Source organism: Macrotis lagotis, chromosome 6 (genome assembly GCF_037893015.1).
Source record: "Macrotis lagotis isolate mMagLag1 chromosome 6, bilby.v1.9.chrom.fasta, whole genome shotgun sequence".
In the NCBI taxonomy this organism is placed as follows: Eukaryota; Metazoa; Chordata; class Mammalia; order Peramelemorphia; family Peramelidae; genus Macrotis; species Macrotis lagotis.
Window position 1 is genome coordinate 5638534 of NC_133663.1, and position 21253 is coordinate 5659786.

Sequence of the window (21253 nt, forward strand, 5' to 3'; positions counted from 1 at the left end):
TTTATTATTTTAAGTAAAACTTCATTTATTCCTCAACTTTGTAGTGTTTTAATAGGAATGGATATTATATTTTATCAAAGGCTTTTTTCAGCCTCTATTGAAGATAATCATATGTTTTCTGTTGGTTTTGCTATTGATATGTTCAATTATGTGGAGTGTTTTTCTAATATTGAAACATCCCTACCTACTTGGTGTAAATCCTACCTGATCTTGAAGTATTATCCTAGTAATAACATGCTGCAGTCTCATTGTTAAAATTTTATTTAAGATTTTTGCATCAATATTCATTAGGGAGATTGGTCTATAATTTTCTTTATCTATTTTGGTTCTTTCTGGATTAAGTATCAGCAACATGTTGGAGTCATAAAAGGAATTTGGCAGAACTCCTTCCTCTCCTATTTTATTAAATAGTTTCCTTAAATGTTTGGTAGAATTCATTTGTAAATCCACCTGCACCTGGAGACTTTTTCTCGGGAAGTTTATTGATGGTTTCTTCAATTTCTTTTTCTGAAATAGGGATATTTAAGATTTTATTTCCTCTTCTGTTAATTTGGACAGTTTGTATTTTTGTAAACATTCATTTCACTCTGGTTATCACATTTATTGGCATCTAGTTAGGCAAAGCACTCTGAAATATCACTTTAATTTTCTCCTCATTGATGGTTAGTTCACCCTTTTTTGCTCTTTTGATATTGGTGATTTGGTTATCATCTTTCTTTTTATTAATCAGATTAACCAAAGTTTTGTTTATTTTATTGGCTTTTTTCATAAAACCAACTCAGTTTTATTTATGAGATCATTGATTTCTTGCTATCAATTTTATTAATCTCTTCCTTGATTTTCAGAATTTCTAATTTAATTGGGGGTCTTTAATTTGTCCTTTTATTAACTTTTCTATATATTTTTTCATATATCCAATTTATGATCTCTTTCCTCTATTTTATTCATATAGGCATTTAGAGATATAAAGTTTCCCCTCAAAACTTTCTTGACTGCATTCCATAAATTTCAATATCTTGTCTCATTATTTTATTTTCTTGAATGTAATTATTGATTATTTCCATTATTTGCTATTTGATCCACTCATTTTTAAGATTGTTATCTAGTTTCCAATTAGTTTTTGGTTTATCTTTCCATGACCCTTTATTACATGTAATTTTTACTACATCATGGTCTAAGAAGTGTGTATTTATTATTTCTGTCTTTCTGCATTTGATTATAAGGTTTTTGTGTCCTAGTACATGGCCAAGTTTTTACTATGTACTGCTGAGGGGGAAAAAGGCATATTCTTTTCTATCCCCATTAAGTTTTCTCCAGAGTTCTATCACATCTAAGTTTTCTAAGATTTTATTCACCTTCTTACCTTCCTTCTTGTTTATTATGTGGTTAGATTTATCTAATTCTGAGAGAGGGAGGTTGAGGTTCACCATTATTAAAGTTTGTGTCTTCTTGTAATTCATTCAGCTTTTGTTCTAGGAGACATCTACCATTTTCTTACTCTATCAACTAAGGGTTCATTTTCAAGCAATTCTTGTATGAGCCTCAGATGTTTTCATGTTGGACCTGACTGGAACTTCAGGTAACAGACCTGGGACTTGGTGAGGATGGTGAAATGCTCAATTATCCTCCTATAGATCACCATATAATTTGGCATCTAGACAGCCATCTTCCCTAGTATCTAACCAGACCTGAGTCATTCCCTACAATACAAGGTACCTCTGGGAATATTCTTCCATTAGCTGACCTGTTCCTCTAATTTCTCAAAACTAAATCAAGTCAATGATATGAGAGACATAGACAGAGAGAGAGAGAGAGAGAGAGAGAGAGAGAGAGAGAGAGAGAGAGAGAGAGAGAGAGAGAGTCAAAGACAAACAGTTGGGAGGCATTCTAAATGAAAGGAAACATCACAGTTTTAGTACAATTCTTCATTTCCTAGATATCTAACAGTAGCCCACATTGATAAAATGCCTTATGCAAGGTTAACACTAGTTCAAAGTGATTCTACTAGAATTTGATTGCAGGTCCTTTGACTACAAATCCAGTTCCTATTTCCCTATAACAAGATCACTGAATCATTACAGGCAACAAGGTATACACCATGTTTTCCGGAGGTGAGTAGTGGTGATGGTAGGGTAACATAAATTCCCTAACACTAATAGTTTTTTTTTATATATTTCTTTTTTTAAATTTAAGGCAATGGGGTTGTGACTTGCCTAAGGTCACACAGCTAGGTAATTATTAAGTGTCTGAGGCTGGATTTGAACTCAGGTACTCCTGACTCCAGGGCCAGTGCTCTATCCACTGTACCACCTAGCTGCTCCTAGCACTAATACTTTTGAGGAGTGAGGTGGCATAACTAGAGCACCAAGTCTGAATTCACATCTGGTCTCATATATTAACTGAGTGACCCTTAGCACTTCAATTAGCCATGTTTGCCTCAGTTTACTCATCTATAAAATGAACTGGCAATGGAAATGGCAAACCACTTCAGTATCTTTGCCAAGTAAACTCCAAATGGGATCATGTAGGGTTGAATATAGTTGAACAGCAACCACACTTTGCTTCTTCTAGAGTTCTAGATTTCATTTTTTAGAATTTTCTAAAAGCAGATTCACTCACAATAAACTTGCAGGACACTCAAAAATCCAAAGTTAGTCCTGAGAACTTTTAACTTGTCATACTTTTCTCAGCTAACAAAGTTGATTTTTTAAAAATTCAGATGCCATCATAGATCCAACCATAAGCAATGCTGACTAGTTTGGCAGCATTATTCCCATGACCCACCAGACAGCTTCTGGGAAAGCAAAGTCTTTGGGTTCTGGAGGGGAAGTATAATTGAAGGTCTGAGAGGAAAGGTCACTTTGATGATCAGTCCATTGAGAGATGTGTTTGGAAGACTGTTGTCACAGTCCAGTATTGTTAAAATCCCATGGTGCCTCATCGATTTGTGTGTGTGTGTGTATGTGTGTGTGTGTGTGTGTGTATGTGTGTGTGGTTATACATATATGTTCTTAGAATAGTTTGCATTGCTTCTTTTCTCTTATCTATTACCACCTTCAAAACTATGTGATGTTCAAAAGTTAAATGAACTCATTATCACAATATCTTATCCAACATTTTGTTTTTTGTATCAGACCTGTGATTTCTTTAGTGGAGGAAACTCACAGAAGAAATTTGCCAGAGGACAAAAAAGGGAAAAAAAATACCAAGCCCTTTCTGCCTTCCAGTGAAGATAAGGACCTTCTTTGTCACTGGTTTTCTGAAACCCAAAGAGGGTATTTTCCTTGCCCAGATCCCACAAGTAACGAAAGGCAGACCTGGGATTGGAACTGGTATCTGGTGACTCTACGTTCCGGCTTCTTTCCATTGCAACATAAAGCAACTTCATTGTAAAGTGGAAGTCTTCACTTTGCTGACAATGTTTTTTCTTACTTTCTTACAAACGGAGACAGTGTCCTAAGACAATATCTAAGCTGTTTCATACATTTAAGGGATGGCTGGAGATTTTCCAATGAACCAGAGATATAGAATAAGCTAGTATAAATAACTGGGACAGAAACAGTATTTGAATTTTCCATTTTGGATGACCAGATTCAGAGGATTCTGAAGAGAGTGAGTCTCCATTATTTCCAGATATTTCTACCCAATCCCAGTTGATCTTCTCCTTGCGAATATTACCATTGAATATGCTATACTGACCTTGATTCAGAAGTCTAGTTACTTCTCACTGCTGGCATTTGGAAAGAAATCAAGGAATCCCAGAAAACGTCCAACATTCATATAATGGACGATGCCCTAACCAAATCATCTCAAAATATTCCCCCTTAGTGACCATGAATAATGAGCTGACATTTATGGAATCTGGCACATTTTCCTTTTAACTAGCAAGCATATCTCAATGGTTGATATTTAGAACTCTAAGCTATGTATTTCTGTCCAGTTTTCTGTCTCTAAGTAACCATTTCATAATATCTATATTTTTTTTAATCTTTTAGCATTTGGGTAAATGTCTCCACAACTTTCCCTGAGACTTGGATAGAAAAGAAAACCAGAAAAAGAAATGGTCATCCCATTGAGTAGTGTAATATTTACCTCCTTGCCATCAGGTCTAGTCATTTTAAGATACCTGCCTATCAACATATTTGTAGTGGTTTTCATCTTTTAAAAAATGTCAAAAAGAGGGAAAAGCAGTTTGTGTTGGAGCAATATAGTAATGATAGCTAAAGGAAGAAGAGGAAGGAAGTAGCTCTTTGAAGCCACATGAGAGCACCAGCAAACTTCATTTGATGTCTCACAGTTTATAAACACTCGCTTAAGTTATGCACTGAAGTGCCAAGGACTTTGCTGGATGGTTGACTTAGTTTTTACTTATTTAGGAAACTTAGGACAGATTATCTGCATGGCTTGATGACTTAAGGAAAGAGTGCAATTCCCTGTTCTTAGTTTCACTGGAAACAAATGCCTCTTTCATATTAATGACTGGTGGTTCTGATACGTAATTGAATTGTAGATTTAATCTGTGGCCGTCATTTAATGTTGCCTTCATTATCCAGGTAGTTATTGAGTAAATGAAGGCTCGTGTTATTTTCAACTTTTCTCTGCCCTTTTAATTCTCAGCCTTTCTATTTTATTTGATAGTGCTAATTAGCCCCTCCTCCTTTGGGATTTTGTGACACAACTTCCACCTGGTTCCCCTCCTAGCTACCTGTATGACTAAGCCTTTGGCCTATCATCCATACAGACCTCATCACTGGGCCTAAAACTCAATGCTCTGTCTTCATTTTTGCTCATACCATTTGTCCTGGTGACCTTCTTGGACCCCCATAGACCCCATCATGATGTTCATGAACTTTGTGCAGTAACTACCAGGTTTAAAGCCTACCTAGTCTCTCTTCTGAGGTCCAATATCCCCAGCTATCTATTGAACAATTTCAACTCCTACTCCTACAGATGTTTCAAACTCAAAATATTGAAAACAGAACTCATTATCTTGTAGTCTAAAAATGATCCTTCTTCCTCATTTCCCTATTTCTGTAGCTTCTGTAGTGTGTCAGCATCTTTGGAAACTGAATCATTATTCAACTCTTCATTCCTAAAATCTTAGTGGCTGCCAAATCTTGTCGATTCTGCCTCCATAATATCTCACTTTTTTCTCTTCTCTCTGCTCCCACAATCATTATTACATTGGGGTGCATACAACTATATAGAACCTAATCATGTATAAGTTGGACCACTGTACCAACCGTGACATTGGGCTCTCTGTCCCCAGTCTCTCTCTCTTCTTTGGACACATCCTCCACACAGCTGCCAATGGCACTTCTAAAGCACAAGTCGGACTGTGGAACTCAGGATCTAGGTTCACAAATGGTGGGTTCTTTAACTGTTAAAGCCCTTCTCAGCCTGTCCTCACTTTCTAGGCCTAATCTAAGCTATCTTCCCACACTCTGCAGTCCAATCACATTGACATTCTTGCTGTTTTTTCAAAACATAGTCCATCTCAGAACTTTCTGCCCTTGCAGCTCCTGCTTCCATGTTTGAAGGCTCTCCTCCATTTCACTGGTTAGAATCCCAACCTTCTTAATGGGCCTTCACCTTCCTAATTCACTCCCTATCCCCCTCACCTTAGCAGCTCCTCTAAAGTTTGTCATTCTTCCACAGAACTCCCATTATTCCAACTCCCCTCATCCTCTCAGCTGAAATTTTTGTCTCATTTAATTGGGGGAAAAAATGAAGTAATTTACTGAAAACTTAATCTTCTCTACTTGGTCAGCTCACATCTCTCAACTGCTTTCTATCTCCTTGTTCTTGTATGTCTCAGATAATGAGAATGTCCTTCACTTTTGAACTTTATTGATAGTCATATATTTATCCTTGTAGAATTATAGCAGAAGGATTATATGTTTTGAGAATTAGAGGAGGGCAGAATTGGTTGAATTTGAGGAATCTGTACACCAGTTCCAGAGATCCCTAATTCTCCTTAACATGGAACCACACTTAAAAAGATAAAATTTAAGAAAAAAAAGTTTCTATGGTGATATAAAATGATTAGAATCATGCCAAACCACCAATGAAACTTAAAAATTTCAGGTGATGTGAAAAATGAAAAGGCCATGATACATTACCGGTCTGCACAAAATGGGTCTTAAGGGATGCCATTTGAGAGGTAAGATGGTAGGGTGATTGTTCCTATGGAAAATGAGGATGATAGTTAATTATGTCATGGTGACATAAGTACAGTGCAATGATGGGACCTTGAAGATCTCCTGCCTATTGTATGGATCATATGGGAAGAGTTTATAGGGGGACATTTATAGCATTATGAAAAGCATGGATAAGTCACAACGTGCACCAATATAGGTAGGACTCAAGCAGATGAAATAAAGGATTCATTGAAATGTAAACATCAAACTCCCTACTAGGTTTATTCCAAGTCTTCTACTACAGGAATACTTTCAGAGGCATTACTATGATGAAGCAAAGTAAAGATGGAGACCAGTGCAGTGGCTAAGCAAAAGGACAATTTATTAAGAGAAGAGGGCAAAACTGTTCACCTCAGGAAATAAAGCAGGCTGGTCTACACACATATGACCCTTTGGTTCAAAATATTATTCATTCAATTCAATGTCAGATTTGATTAAAAAAATAGGATGTGACCTATTGAGGGAGGGAGGGAAAAAAGGAGGGAGGGAGGGAAGGAGAGGGGAAAGGGAGAGGGATAGATTGCATAGATGAGTTCTTTTAAGTGTACAATTTACACTGATTGAAGCCCCAGGTTCAAACAAGGGTAAGATAGGATGTTGAACAAACATCCTATTCATCCCACCAGCCATCCAGGAGACACATCTGGTCAGAGTCACAAACAACATAGAAATATTTTGTCTATTTTTCTATTTTTTTTCTATTAAGATCCCAGCAAACACATGGCCAGTATTTGGTGGATGGTAATCAACATACTGGCCATGTTCCCATACAGAAGTTAATCGAAGGAGGTCCATTCATTCTTGTCAGCATTTAAAAAGACACCTGAAAGCTGGTCCCTTTGTTATATTTTTACCTACAGGTAGTTTGGGAGTAAATACCTTTACCAAAATACCTATCATAGTTTCTGCATGTTCCTTATGGAACTGTCAAATAGAGTGGCCATTGAGGCCTGAAGGTTTTGCTTCATTCTGATTTTAAACATGTGAACATCCTAAAATTTCATAAAAGTCTTTTAAAATCACTAAACAGTCCATAAATATCTTTTCACAGTGTATTTATTCAGTGAGTCCTTTCAGATCAAGGTGCCTGAGAAGACACATACACACATTAGAGGGATAGCAGACCACCACATGTCTAAGAATGTCTGCCCTATGCCCACCCCTCTCCCAATTTCTGATGCTTCAGAATTGAAACTTAAGACTTATTCCATCATGGAGCAACTTTTCAATACAAGGCATTAGACAGACACATGTGCAACTCAAAACTCCATTTCTAGGAATCCTTATTTGAAAAAGTCACTACAAACCCCCTTCTCCCATATCCTGTCAACGTTTCACACTTTAGAAACTAAAACTTATTCAAACTTGTAGCTATCAGGCAATACGTTTTTACTACTGCCTTTTGGGATGGGTTGTAATGACTGAAATAGGTCATTTGGCATATTTTATATGAATCAAAGTGACAGCTTCAGAAGTCTTGGAGAACCATTACATCAGGAATAGGAAAAGAAATCTGCTGTTAAAAAGTGACTTTTGAAACACAATAGCTGGATTTAAAAGATTTTGAGCAACTGTAGCACTGTCATTCAATGCAGTAAGAACAAAATCACATTTTCTTCCTAATATTCATCCCCTTGCCACCCCTTCTGTCTTTCTAGGATGGTGGTGGTTCTGAATACTCTACACGATTGTCCCATTTAGTCATTCAATACATCTGCACTCCACAGAACAATCTAGATTAGCAGGAGATAATGTTCAATGTGACATTACTTTATGTAAACTCTTTAATAGTGAGATCATGTGGGGTAAGAATAGATATGCAGGCACTCTCTGCCTCACACATGTGTTAGGGCTAATGCTTCTCCAGATGTCTTGTCAAACTCCTCCATCAGTTCCCAGGTATATGAATCTAATAATGAGTGTGAGACCAGGCGATGCTACTGGATGGCTTTCACAGCAAATTCAGGTGAACAGTTCTTATTACACACATTTTTGTGAGTGAAAGTGATTATTTACATAGTTGTATTTTTTGTGGCACCAATAGAACCATTCAAAAAAAACTCAAGCTCACTACATCTGAGAAAAAAATGGACCTGTTTTTACCTATGAGGACTAACGTTGTGAGTCTCCTTTCTATTCACAATTATTCCACTTGAAATAAAATGAATTCATTCAATCCCACATCACTGGGATGAGTATGAAGTCATCAACAAGAGAACACAGAACACAGAGGAAGGCCTTAATGAGTCCAATCAAAACTCAATTATTTTGGAACTGATTGTATGAAATGTGAGGGACTCAGCCCACTGAACATTCCTCCCTCTTGAAGGTACCACTGCATTCATTCATTTTATATTTTTTTGCTACGTACATGTATTCCTTTAGTAGAACATAAGCTCTTTGAGGGCAGGGACTGTTTCACTTTTACCTTCATATGCTCAGTGCCAAGAAAAATGACTGCTACCTATTAGCTCCTCAATAATTTTGTATACAGCGGGATTCAATTTCTGGTTTTTGTTCATTGAACAATTCATTCAAAAGATCCAAGAAATGAATTGAATAGGGATAAATTATCCAATAGTACAAACATGCTTGTAACTTCCAGAAAAAAAAAAACAATGTCCTAAGGAATAGAGGGGCTGCCCCTGCCCTCCACAAGCATAGGTAATAGAGAGCTGGCTGGGGCTCACAGTTAAGAAGTAAGGTATGTTTGACTGAGAAGTCAAACGAGTTTAAGGCAATACTGCTCTTCAGAGACACTACTCTTTGTCTTAAAGTGCAACTTTCATCAGAAAAGTGACTCTTTTGAAGAGTGTCCTGGTTTCCTCTTCCCTGGCCGACTTCTCTAGACCTCTGTTTGACCATTTTGGAGGACTAGATTGGATTGGCAGCACCAAAGAACGCCTTAGATGTCAACAATTCTCCATCTCTCCCAATGGTTTCCCATTATGTCAGGAAAAAAGAGGAATTGACACTCTGCGCATTGCAGCATTAACAGGACAAGGCCCATCAAGCTCCCCTTTATCATAGGGCACAGAGGAAGAAAAGTATGCTGGTGTCAATAAAAGGGAAGCAAATATGGCTTCATGACCTGCAGGCACCACTGGAGACACAGGAAAGAGAAATCACTTTCCTTAGTCACTTTTCTGACTCTAAGTAGACAGTATAAATAAATAAATGTCATCTGGTCCTAAATGGGTTTACTCCTTTTATAGGGATACCAGTTAACTGTATGTGTGTGAATTTAAAAAAAATGCATTAGGATAAAATAGCAGCAAGCAGGGATACTCGACTATCACACTTGCACTTTGCCTGTCTTTTTGCTGCCCAAAATTGACCCATTTCCTTTCCTTGGACTTGGTCCTACTTTGTTTCTCAGTTGTAAAAAGAAAAATACCATTAAATGGCCCCTGTATAATGGGGTTCCACTATAATACAATGGGGGTTTCACATAGCTATGACTAATAGATTTTGCTTTTTATAAATTAGCACAGGAAACATGAATAATCATTGCAAAGTCAATTGACAAAGAGGCACAGGAAAAATCAAGCCCCTGAATATTAAACAAAAACATACACACCGAAAGCAGAATACCTCCATGATAACAGCAGGTTCTAAAATCAACTATTTGGCACGGAATTCAACATATAGGAGGTCTTCTGTATTTGAAAAAAATACAACAGCAAGAAGATTGGCTAATTTGGTTCCTGCTGAGAAACCCCAAACTAGCAAAATCCCTAAAATGTGGGAAGGTCTGAACAATCATCAGCAACTAGTGATCAGAAGCCATGGTGGTGTTTTCTGCTTTGTCACAGAGATACCGTACTTGATTCTAAACCAATATGGTAGCTGTGATCTGGGAAAGGGCCCCTTCCTTCTTTGGAGTCCTTCCTTTTCCACATGAAACTAGTCTATGCAGTATAGCATATGTCACCAAAGGGAAAGGAACATCAAAGTTTAAGGTTTACAATTTCAAATTTCTTTCCATAGATTTTGCATCAATTAGTTGACCCCAGAAGAGGGGGAAAACAGAGCTGAAAGGATCTTATTTTCCATTTGAAACCTAAATGTCTGATGAACTTCCTGCCATTTTGTCCAGGAGACAGTCCTAGTTGGTTGGCATTGATGCTGAATGAGGTCTCAGTAGGAGGAGAGGACAGCTGGAAGAATGTCAGCAGTAGGTCCTGTGGCTGGGCTGTAATCCCCCCCACAAAAAACCAAAACAAAACACAATCTTACTTTTTCTTAGTGTGGGGGGTAGCAATCCAAGACCCTGAACTACAGAGAAATGAAATCAGGGGCATGCAATATTCCATTCTCCTGAGACCAAGGGACAAAAGCTGATGGCTTGGTTAGTCTGGAGTACTCCATGTAAATCATAGAATTAAAGCATAAAATAATTTGCCTATACAGGTAAGCTTTGCACATATCCTAGGGAAGTGAAGAGACTGCCTCACTGCCCTGGGATTGGGGTAGAACACTGAGGGTTTTGGTACTTCTTATTACAGAGAGGTCTACAAGGGAAGTGGTGTGGGATTTAACTGGATGGACTTAAGTATTTAATCCATCTTTTAAAGGAAAATGAAAAACTCCTTTAAAAAGAGTTTTAGTTCTATATAACAAAGAGACTAATATTTGTTTCAATTCTTCTCTTTCAAAGCCTATTCATTTTATATTGTTCTAAATCGATGGTAAATTCGCTAGCCATCACAGCTGTTTTCTGGGCCTAACCCTAATGCAAGCAGCTGAGTCATGGGCAGAATCAGGGGAGGTGTCCGAGATGCCATGGTCTTCACATCTAAAGCAATCCCCCACTGATACTTCATGAAACTAAACACAACTGGGGGAAATATGAAGGAGACCAGAGAAGACAAGATTTTCCTCAGGAAAATTGTGACTGCTCCTTTGGTAAAAAAAAATAAACATTAATAAAATTTTCAAAGTGTAGATGATATTATTTGCCAAATTGTGAATTTACAAAACCTCCCAAAACAATGTGTTGTATATTTTGTTTCTTGAAAACCATCATAATTGGCTGCTTCCAGAACATGGCATACAAACCACTGGGAAGGTAAACATAATACCTAGATGTTTAGAGTTGGACAATTTCTAGGTTTAGGTATCGGTGGCCTCACTGCAGGTAACCCAGAACTTGGGAGGTTCCATTTTCCTTTCTGCTATCAAATCTTCTCTCCCATCATCCATTGATGTCATCTCCAGAGACCTCAACTGTTCCTGAAGGTTCAATACCACTCTTACTTCTCTCCCCTCAGCAGAGGTTCTGCTCCTGATTCAAGTACCAATTGGCTCTTAAACTCAAAACTCTCAAACTTATAGACAATCACAACCTTCACGTAAAATCAAAGCTTCCTTTAGTCTTTCCAGAAAGGGTGCTCTGATTGTGGGAGGAAAAGTACCAACTTTGAATTCCAAGCTATTTTTCATCCAAAACTTTTCTTTGCTGTCTGGAAAGCACTTGCCAACAGGCAGGGGGCATAACAGAAAAGAAAACTGCAAACAACCAGAATTGATGAGTATCTACCATTGGCTATTTTTCCATTTCCATCTAACAAGCATGGAAGGAAGGTAAGAGCTTCCATGAAAGCAGTATCAAGTCTGGAAGACTGAGTTTCTCTGGGGCATCAATTCATTCCCATTTTCTGAGCATTAAGTGCCCCAAGAAGACTGGTTCTGAATAGTTAGTTTATCCAGACTATTTACTTAGGTATCAGTAAGACTCAGAAGCCAGCAAATGTGGGAAGGTTTGACTGATTTTTATCATCTTTCAGCTCACGTGGAAAGTTGTCACCATCCATCATGATGTGGAAGCAATGAAGAGAAGAGGAACAAAGATCCAGCTAATTCTCACTAGCCAAAGAAAGACTGCATTCTGACATCAGAGAAAGCACTTTTAACAAAATATTTAAGTGAGACTAGAAGGAGAAAGAAACAGAAAAGGATCTTTGAGGGAATTATTAAATTTGAGCCTCAACTCCTCTTCGTGATGTGATAAACTTGGCCTTTTTAGGGAATGAGAAACAGTTTATAAGATATGTGTCAACTTTCCATTGTATCTGTGCAACATGGACAAAACTATCATGGTTGTATATTCATGCCAAGGACTACCCCCAAATAGCTTAAGCTTTGCCCACAGAGAATACACCAAACCTCATCTTTAGTAAACAGTCCAGCTGGGGCTAGAGATCTGTGATATTTTTCCTTTGGGGCTGGAATTTTCTCATTCAAGAAAAAAAGATTCCCATTGTGCCGTCATTTGTCCTTTGGATGGTACGTGGTTTTGGTTTGTTTATACTTCATAAAGGAAGATGTCATTTCTTACAGAGCAGAGTGAACTCTCTCTCACAATACACAAAAAACTAAGGTGATTTCTTCAAGAAATTTGTTCTGTGCAGCTGTAGTCAAAGCTTCCTTTTGCTGGAAAGTGGGGGATGGCAATGCCTACTCTTCTCTCTACTAGTTTGAACCAAAGTGGGATTTCAAATATCTCTGAAACTAATCCCTCACCCAAAGGAGTGGCAACACTGAGGCAGCAGCCCAGCTCTAGAGAGTATTATAAAGCCCAAGTGAGCTGGAGGGATTAGAACCTTTGAAATGAACAAATACTTTGAATGGCCAAAGGAGAATTGAGTGGAAATTGTTCTGGTGATGCAAACTTAGGAGAAAAACAAAACAAAACAAAATGAGGAAGGCATTGGACATAATTCAGTAACATAGACTACAAACAGTCAAATTCAAGGTCAGTTCTTGGTCTTTACTGCTTGGAACGGTGACCTAGAAAGAGAAATGGAGAGGAAAAAAGTCAGTGAATAATCTTTGGTTATAACCTTCCATTATTTAGGTCTAAAGTTAATAAGAACATTTTTTTTTCTCTGACTTCTAGTCAATTTGTTCATGAATCTTTAAGAATTAGCCACAGGTCTGGAACTATGCCCAGAGAACAATAAAACTGATAATACCATTTGACCCAGCAATATCAATACTAGGCCCTTATCCAAAATAAATCATAAAAAATAGGAAAAGTTCACATGTTTAAAAATATTTTATAGCAGCTCTTTTAGTAGTAGCAAAGAATTGGAAATTAAGGGGATGCCCATCAATTGGGGAATGACTAAGTTATGGTATATGAATGCTATGGAATGCTATTGTTCTATAAGAAATTACAAGTTGCCAGACTTCAGAGAAGTATGAAAAGAATTGCCAAGTGAAGGGAGGAGAACCAAGAGAACATTGTCCCCAATAAGAGCAACATTATGAAATGATCAACTATGGTGGATGTAGCTCCTCTAAGTAGCTCAGAGATCACCTGGAGAAACCAGCTATGGGCAAGGTCATACACATCCAGAGAAATAAAAAATGGAATCCGAATACATACTTTGTTCACTTTTTTAAAGTGTCTTTTATATTTTTCCTTCCTATCTCATGGTTTTCTTTCTTTCCCCTTAGTTCTAATTCTTCTTGCACAAAATGACTAATATATATATGAATATGGTAAATGCACATGTATGACTTTGACCAAACTGTTCACCACCATGGGGAGGGTGATAGGAAAATGTGTAACTCATAAATATGCAAAAAAGAATGAATATTAAAAAGCTACCTTAGAATGTAATTGGAAAAATAAAACCAAAATTTTCAATTAAAAAAAAAAGAATTAACCCCAGGATCACTGATTTAGAACTTAAAGGGACCTCAGAGGCCATTTAGTCCATTCCCTCCCATCACCAGTTTTTCACATGAGGAAAATGCGACCCAGAAAGGGTAAATAATTTGCTTAAGGTCACTCAAGAAGTAAATGGCAAAGCTAGGATTCAGATTCAGAGAATTTAACTTCAGTTTGATCACATACTGTACTATACTATTTTATTTCTCAAGTTAAGACCCATCAGATCTATGTTCAAATGACGGGAATCAGGCAAAAGTTGGTTGTCTTTTTTTGGTCATTTAACGGCTTCATTTGGCCTGAGCATCATTTCAGAGAGCTCGCACACCTTTTGTACCCACATTGAGATAGTCATCGATTTGGAGTGCAATAGAAGCCTTAAGGTCATTGAGTTCAAAATTATTTTATAAGTGAGATAACTGAGAGATCACATCAGTAATAAATGCAAATACTGGGGGTTTCAACTCAGCATCTAACAACAGTGTAACTGGTGAAATGGTTTTATGGGAAAAACAAAGGAAAACCCTTGTAATTCCTAGAAATTCTGAAAGGAGCACTTATCTCCAGAATTTATGACAAGGTCTTTCCACTTCCCCCATCTACAAAACTGGAAATAATAAAACTCTACCCAATAGAGGTAAATCACATTTTAAGACACACACAGGTTGGCTTTGTTACTATCATGTTCAGCTTTCTAGACACCTAGAAAAATGATATATTACCAAATTAGAATACCATATATGACTTTTTTTCTGATCTTCTCATTGTATAGTGATATTATCATATCTGTTGCCATTTCTGAAGTTTAGAAAAAAATGTATTAGTTGCTACTAACATTATCAGAAGAGTATAAAAATCAGAGCAAAACAGTTATCAGCAAATCAGGAGACATTCTGCTCCATGAGAGAAAACTCTTGCTCCTCTGTTCTTTATGGAAACAAAGATTAGGCTCTGTTGAATCCAGGCCAGAGTTTCATTGATGCTCAATAAAGCCTCATTGGTTATCCTTTCCTAAGGAAACAAACCCTAACTTTCAAGAGAACTCCAAACAATGCATAATCTCACCTTGGTGAACCCCTAAACAAAACACATCCTCCGTGGAGACCCCAACTGCTCCCAGGCCCTATAGAAACCATACCACCCCTGTTCTCCTATATCCAATACCCTATAAAAAGACTTGCTCTCCTGACTACCCACTGCTGGAGTCTGCTTGGACTCATTAATGGCAGAGGCTAACACCTGGAGAGATTTGGTCTGGTATGTAGCTTTCTTTTCATCTTGATTATTAACGACCAAAAAGGTCACATTGACCAAGTCTCCTATGGGTGTCTGGAGGCTAGTCTCCATCTTCCTCAGTTTTCTATGGATGTCAGGGGCTGACTGAAAAATGATCCTTCAGAAGATTCAGGCTCAATCTAATGAAATTCAAATTAAAATAGATCAAAGATATTTGGGTTTAAATAATCAACTTCATTAGTACAAGATGGGATTCATCATAGTCAAGATAGCAGAGAGGTGATAGGGAGTCTGACCCCAGTTTTCCTCAGAAACAATGTTAAATCAAGCCTCTAAAAGAATTCTGGAGTAACATAATCCACAAAAAAATGGAGTGATACGATTTTCTAGTACATGACATCTTTAGAAGGACCTCGGGAAAGTTCTGCCTCACTTGAGTAAAAGGTGAGTGCAATCCAGTGCAAGCAGTAGGAGTCTCTTAACCATGGTACAGATCAGCAACTGAAGTACCATGGTACTGACTCAATAGACCAGTGACATAGCAGGTCAACTGTGACTCTAACCCCAGAGCAGCAGGTAAACCACCTGTTCCAGAAAACAGGACAAAACAGGCATGACTAGGCCAGGGTACCCTAGCACAATGGGCAAACTACTAACCCCTAAAATCTTAGCACAAAAAGTCAGTGGACAGAACCTGGACCCCCAGTATAAGAAACTCAGGACAGTGTCTTGATCATAGAATCTTGACCACAAAAAGCTACTGTGGAGATAATAAAAGGTCAAAACATAAACTTAGAAGAGGCCAACAATGTCAAAATGTCTACATACAAAGCCTTAAAGGGGAATATGAATTGGTCTCAAGTTTAAAAAGTTCCATTAAAACAGCTCAAAAAGTATTTTAAAAATCAAGTAAGGGGGCAGCTAGGTGGCGTAGTGGATAAAGCACCGGCCCTGGAGTCAGGAGTACCTTGGTTCAAATCCGGTCTCAGACACTTAATAATTACCTAGCTGTGTGGCCTTGGGCAAGCCACTTAACCCCGTTTGCCTTGCAAAAAAAAAAAAAAATCTAAAAAAAATCAAGTAAGAGAGGCTGAAGAAAAACTGGAAAAAGAAATGAGATCTATGCAAAAGAACTACGGGGGAGTCAAAAACTAACTGTAAAAAAGCTGCTTAAAAATAGAATTAGCCAAATTGGGGGGAAAATCCACCAAAGGGAAAAAATAACTTTTGAAAGCAGAATTGGCAAAAGGGAAAAGAAGATATAAAAGCTAAAGGAAGAAAATAGTTCCTTAAAAATTAGAACTGGGTAAGTGGAAGTTAATGACTCAATAAGACATCAGGTATCAGATAAATGAAATCAAAAGAATGAACAAAAATAAAAGAAAAAGGTAAAATTCCTTATTGAAAAAAACAACTGACCTAGAAAATAGCTCAGGAGAGATAATTTAAGAATTATTGTATTAGATGAACATCATGATTAAAGAAGAGTGCTAGAATCTGGACAGCATCTTTCAAGAAATTATCAAGGAAAAATACCGATATCCTAGATCCAGAGGTATAATAGTCATTGAAGAATTTTTTTTTTTAGTTTTTTTGCAAGGCAATAAGGTTAAGTGGCTTGCCCGAAGCCACACAGCTAGGTAATTATTAAGTGTCTGAGGCTGGATTTGAACTCAGGTCTCCTGACTCCAGGGCCGGTGCTCTATCCACTGCACCACCTACCTGCCCCATGTATAATAGTCATTGAAAGGAACCACTGATAACCTCCTAAATGAGATCTCAAAATGAAGATTCCAAAGAGTACTGTAGCAAATTCCAGAACTACCAGATCAAGGAGAAAATGCTGCAAGCAGACAGAAAGAATCAATTAAAATATCAAGGAGCCAGAGTCATGATTACCAAGAATTTAGCAGCTTCTACATTACAAGACTAGTGGGATTGGAATATGACATTCCAGAAGAAAAAGCAGCTTGGATTACAAACAATAATCAACTATTGAGCAAAACTGAGCATAAGCTTTCAGGGAAAAATATGGATATTCAATGAAATAGGTGACTTTCAAAATTCTTAGTTGAAAAGATCAGAGCTCAACATAAAATTCAGTCTTCAAATTCAAGACTTGAGAAACATAAGAAGATTAACAGGAAAGAAAAAAACAACATGGAACTTAGTTAAGTTTAAACTGTTTACATGACTACATGGGAAGACTGTCATTCTTAAAAACTTATGCCCATTAGGACAGTTAGAAGAAGTATATTTAGACAGCGTGTGGGTGTAAGTTGATTTTGATGTGATGATAAAAAAAATTAAGAGGTGAAAAAAAAAGGATTGTCCTGGAAAAAGAGGAAAGGTGGAAGAAAAATGGATTAAATTATGTCACATGAAATAGTATAAAAGAGCTATTAGAGTAGAGGAAAAGAAGATGGGGGGGTAAGCATTGTTTTGTACCTTACTCTGATCAGATTTGGCTCAAAGATGCAACAACACACACTCAATTGAATAAAGAAACCTATCTTTACTTATAAGGAAGGGGGAAAATGGGATGCTAACAGAAGGGAAGACAGAAGAGAAATATTGCTAAGGAGGGACAAGATGAAAGACTAGAAAGAGAAAAGTATAAATGGGAAAAATAGTATGGAGGAAAATATACAGTTAATTAGTATATCTGTGAATGCGAATGGGATAAACTCTCCCATAAAACAGTAGCAGATAACAGAGCTGACTAAAAAACAGAATCTTACAATATGTTGTTTACAAGAAAAACATTTGAAACACAGACCACACAGAATAAAGATAAAAGATTATATTATGCATCAGTATGTTAAATAAAAAAGCAGAGGTAGCAATACTGATCTCAAACAAAGCAAAATCAATAATAGATCTAATTAAAATAGACCAAAAAGGAAACTACATTTTGCTAAAAGATAATATGAAGTTATATGACTACTAAACACATATGCAGCTAGTGGTATAGTACCTCAAAATCAAATGAATAAAGCAGAAATATTAAATACATTTTTTCAGATAGTGCACAATAAAAATTACAAGAAATGAAGGCCCACAGAAACATAAATCGAATATTAATTGTAAACTAATTCTAAAGAATGGGTGGGTGAGACATCAAATCATAGAAACAATCAATTATTTCATCAAAGAGAATGACAGATAAAGAGACAACATTATCAAAATTTGTGGAATGCAACTAAATCAGGACTTGGGTAAATTTTATATCTCTAAATTCTTACAACAAATAAAATAGAGAAAGTGTAGATCAATGAATTCGACATGCAATTTTAAAAGCTAGGAAAGGAATAAATTAAAACTCTCCTATTAAAAAACAAATAAAGAAGGAAACCAAAAAATTGAGAGAAAGCTATTGAACTAATAGAAAAATCTAAGAGTTTATTCTATAAAAAAATAATAAAATATATAATTTTATGGTTAATTTGGTTGAAAAATAAGAAAGAAGAAAGCCAAAATGAAAAGCATAAATTCACCACCAATGAAGAGGAAATTAAAACAATAATTAGGAGCTATTTTGTCCAACTATATACCAATAAATCTAAGTGAAATGAATGAATATTTACAAAAATCTAAAATGCCTAGCTTAATAAAAGAGGAGATAAAATATTTAAATAGCTCAATTTTAGAAAAAATAAATTGAACAAATCAGCAATTAACTCCCTAAGAAAAAATCTCCATGACCAGGAGGATTTACAAGTGAATTCTACCAAACACACAATGATCAATTAATTCTAAAACTTTATAAATTATTTATAAAATATGTTAAGTTCTATCAAATGCCTTTCATGACACAAACATTGTGCTGATACCTAAATCAGGAAGGACCAAAAAAGAGAGAGAAAATTATAATTTCCCTAATGAATAATGAAGTAAAAATTTTAAATAAAATATTAGCAAAGAGATTATAGCAACTGATCTTCAGAATCATAAACTAAAGTCAGTTGAGATTTATACCAGAAACGCAAGACTGATTCAATATTAGGAAAACTTATCAACCTAATTGACTACATCAATAACAAAATTGTAAGAAATCATGATTATCCCAATAGATGCAGAAAAAGTTTTTGACTAAATACAGCACTCATTTGTATTAAAAACACTCAATAACGTAGGAATAAATGGAGTTTTCCTTAAAATGATAAGCAGTATCAATCTAAAACTACTAGCAAGCAATAAGATCAGGGATGAAACAGAAATTCTCATTATCACCATTATTTTTCCATACTAGAAATGTTATCTACCAGAAAATACTAAATTTAGCAATGAGAAGAAAAATAAAATGAAGGAATTGGAAGAAGCAATGAGGAAAGAAAAGTATCACTCTTTGCAAATGACAGAATGTATACTTAGAGAAACCTAGAAAATCAACTAAAACACTACTTAAAATAATTAACAACTTTATCACAGCTGGATATAAAATAAACCCACATAAAGCACCAGCATTTCTATATATTACCAATAAAGTTCAGAAACAAGAGATAGAAAGAGAAATTCCATTTAAAATAACTATACACAATATAAAATATTTGGGAAGCCACTTACTAAGACAAACTCAAGAACTCTATGAGCACAATTAGAAAAATATTTTTCTACAAATAAAGTTAGATCTAAACAAGTGGAAAAGTGGCTCATGGGAAGGCCTAGTAATATAATAAACAAGACAATTCTGCCTAAATTAATTTACTTATTCAGTGTCGTACTACAAATCAACTATCAAAAATTGATAACAAAATTCATCTAGAGAATCCAAAAATCAAGAATATGAAGGGAATGAAAAAATGCAAAGGAAGGTGCTCTAGTTTTCTGAAACATTATAAAGAAGCAACATTAAAATGATTTGGTACAAATAGAGAAATAAAAGAAATGTAAGAAATAGAGATTGATTGCTGTCTTGAGGGTTGGGGGGGAAGAAAAGAAGGGAGAAAAAAAATTGGACCTCAAGATCCTATAAAAGTTAATATTGAAAACTAGTTTTACATGTAATTGGAAACAAAAATAAAATACTTTAAAAGTAAGTACAAGATAGGTGGAGGGATCTGAAAAAACTGTCTGCAGGGGTTTGGTGGCCCAAAGACATCATTAGTGAGTTAGACAGGCAAGCAATGTTAAGACTTTTGATGATAAAAGGCTCCAGTTTCATTAGTCCCAGGGAATTGCCATTCATGTTCAATCCCACTCTGCTTAGGCAGCATCTGGAGTAGTAAGACTGACATTTTAGGATCCCAGTGTGAGCTGGAGAGTGTCCTATAGAGGCTACACCAAATGGTAAAGATTCTTGAGATCATACCATCTAAGCCTCAGTTAAAGACACTTCAGATGTAGCACCTGGAGAAGAGAAGATTAGGTATGTGTAAGAGTTGTCATAAGGAGTGGACTGCCATGTTGAAGCATATTGATACTGGTTCTGTTTGGTCCCAGTGGGCAGAACCGGGAGCTCTAGAAAGAAGCAGCAAGTAGGGCTCTGTACTTTCACGGAAGGAAAGCAAGTTGCTAAAACATGCCTAACAAAAAGTCTAGGGTATATAGCCAAGAATGCACAACCTAGGAGCTGTTCAGCACATAGTCAGTTGACAAGAATTCCATCAGCACTTATTCTATGCAAGTAATCTAGAGACACGGTGGGTGAGGAGATTTAGATAGACATAGATCCTACATTCACTTATGTACACAAGAGGGTGAGAATGAACGTCAAAGCATTTAGTAACTATTTACTAGGTTTCAGACCTGATACACTCACATACTAAAACAGACCTTGGGCAGACACAAGAAATGGATGACCAGGTGGTCTGAGATGGAGAAAAGCTGGATGAGTTTCCTTTCAGGAAAGGCATAATTTTTTTAATGACTCTAAGTTTCTCCTTGAAACTAATGACCCTCCCCGTATTTTTAATTTTTTGGGGGGGTTGAATTTCTCTGGAGATACCATATGATTCAGAGTAATGAAATGCTGAAATCCTTGGTCAAGGATCACACCAAAGATAATGGGCAGGTTCATGACAGACTTGTGGCCACTACAACATGTCACAGTCAAAGAACCAAAGGGACTGTGAAGGTCAAGAAGGTGCTAAAAGGAGAATCAAGATTAAAAAAAAATGAAGTCCAACTAGTTAGT

General features: G+C 36.5%; 1 protein-coding gene across 3 annotated transcripts in view; it reads right to left on the bottom strand.

The window, feature by feature from the left end:
- Positions 1-7240: 7240 nt before the first annotated feature.
- The window catches only part of CCDC50 (coiled-coil domain containing 50), a 90044-nt gene continuing 76031 nt past the window's right edge, over positions 7241-21253 (bottom strand). For all 3 annotated transcript variants that reach the window (XM_074190637.1, XM_074190635.1, XM_074190636.1), the window contains one exon: positions 7241-12992. In XM_074190637.1, the coding sequence (XP_074046738.1) occupies positions 12973-12992 (20 nt within the window). In that variant the 3' untranslated portion in view covers positions 7241-12972. The remainder of the gene's footprint in view (positions 12993-21253) is intronic.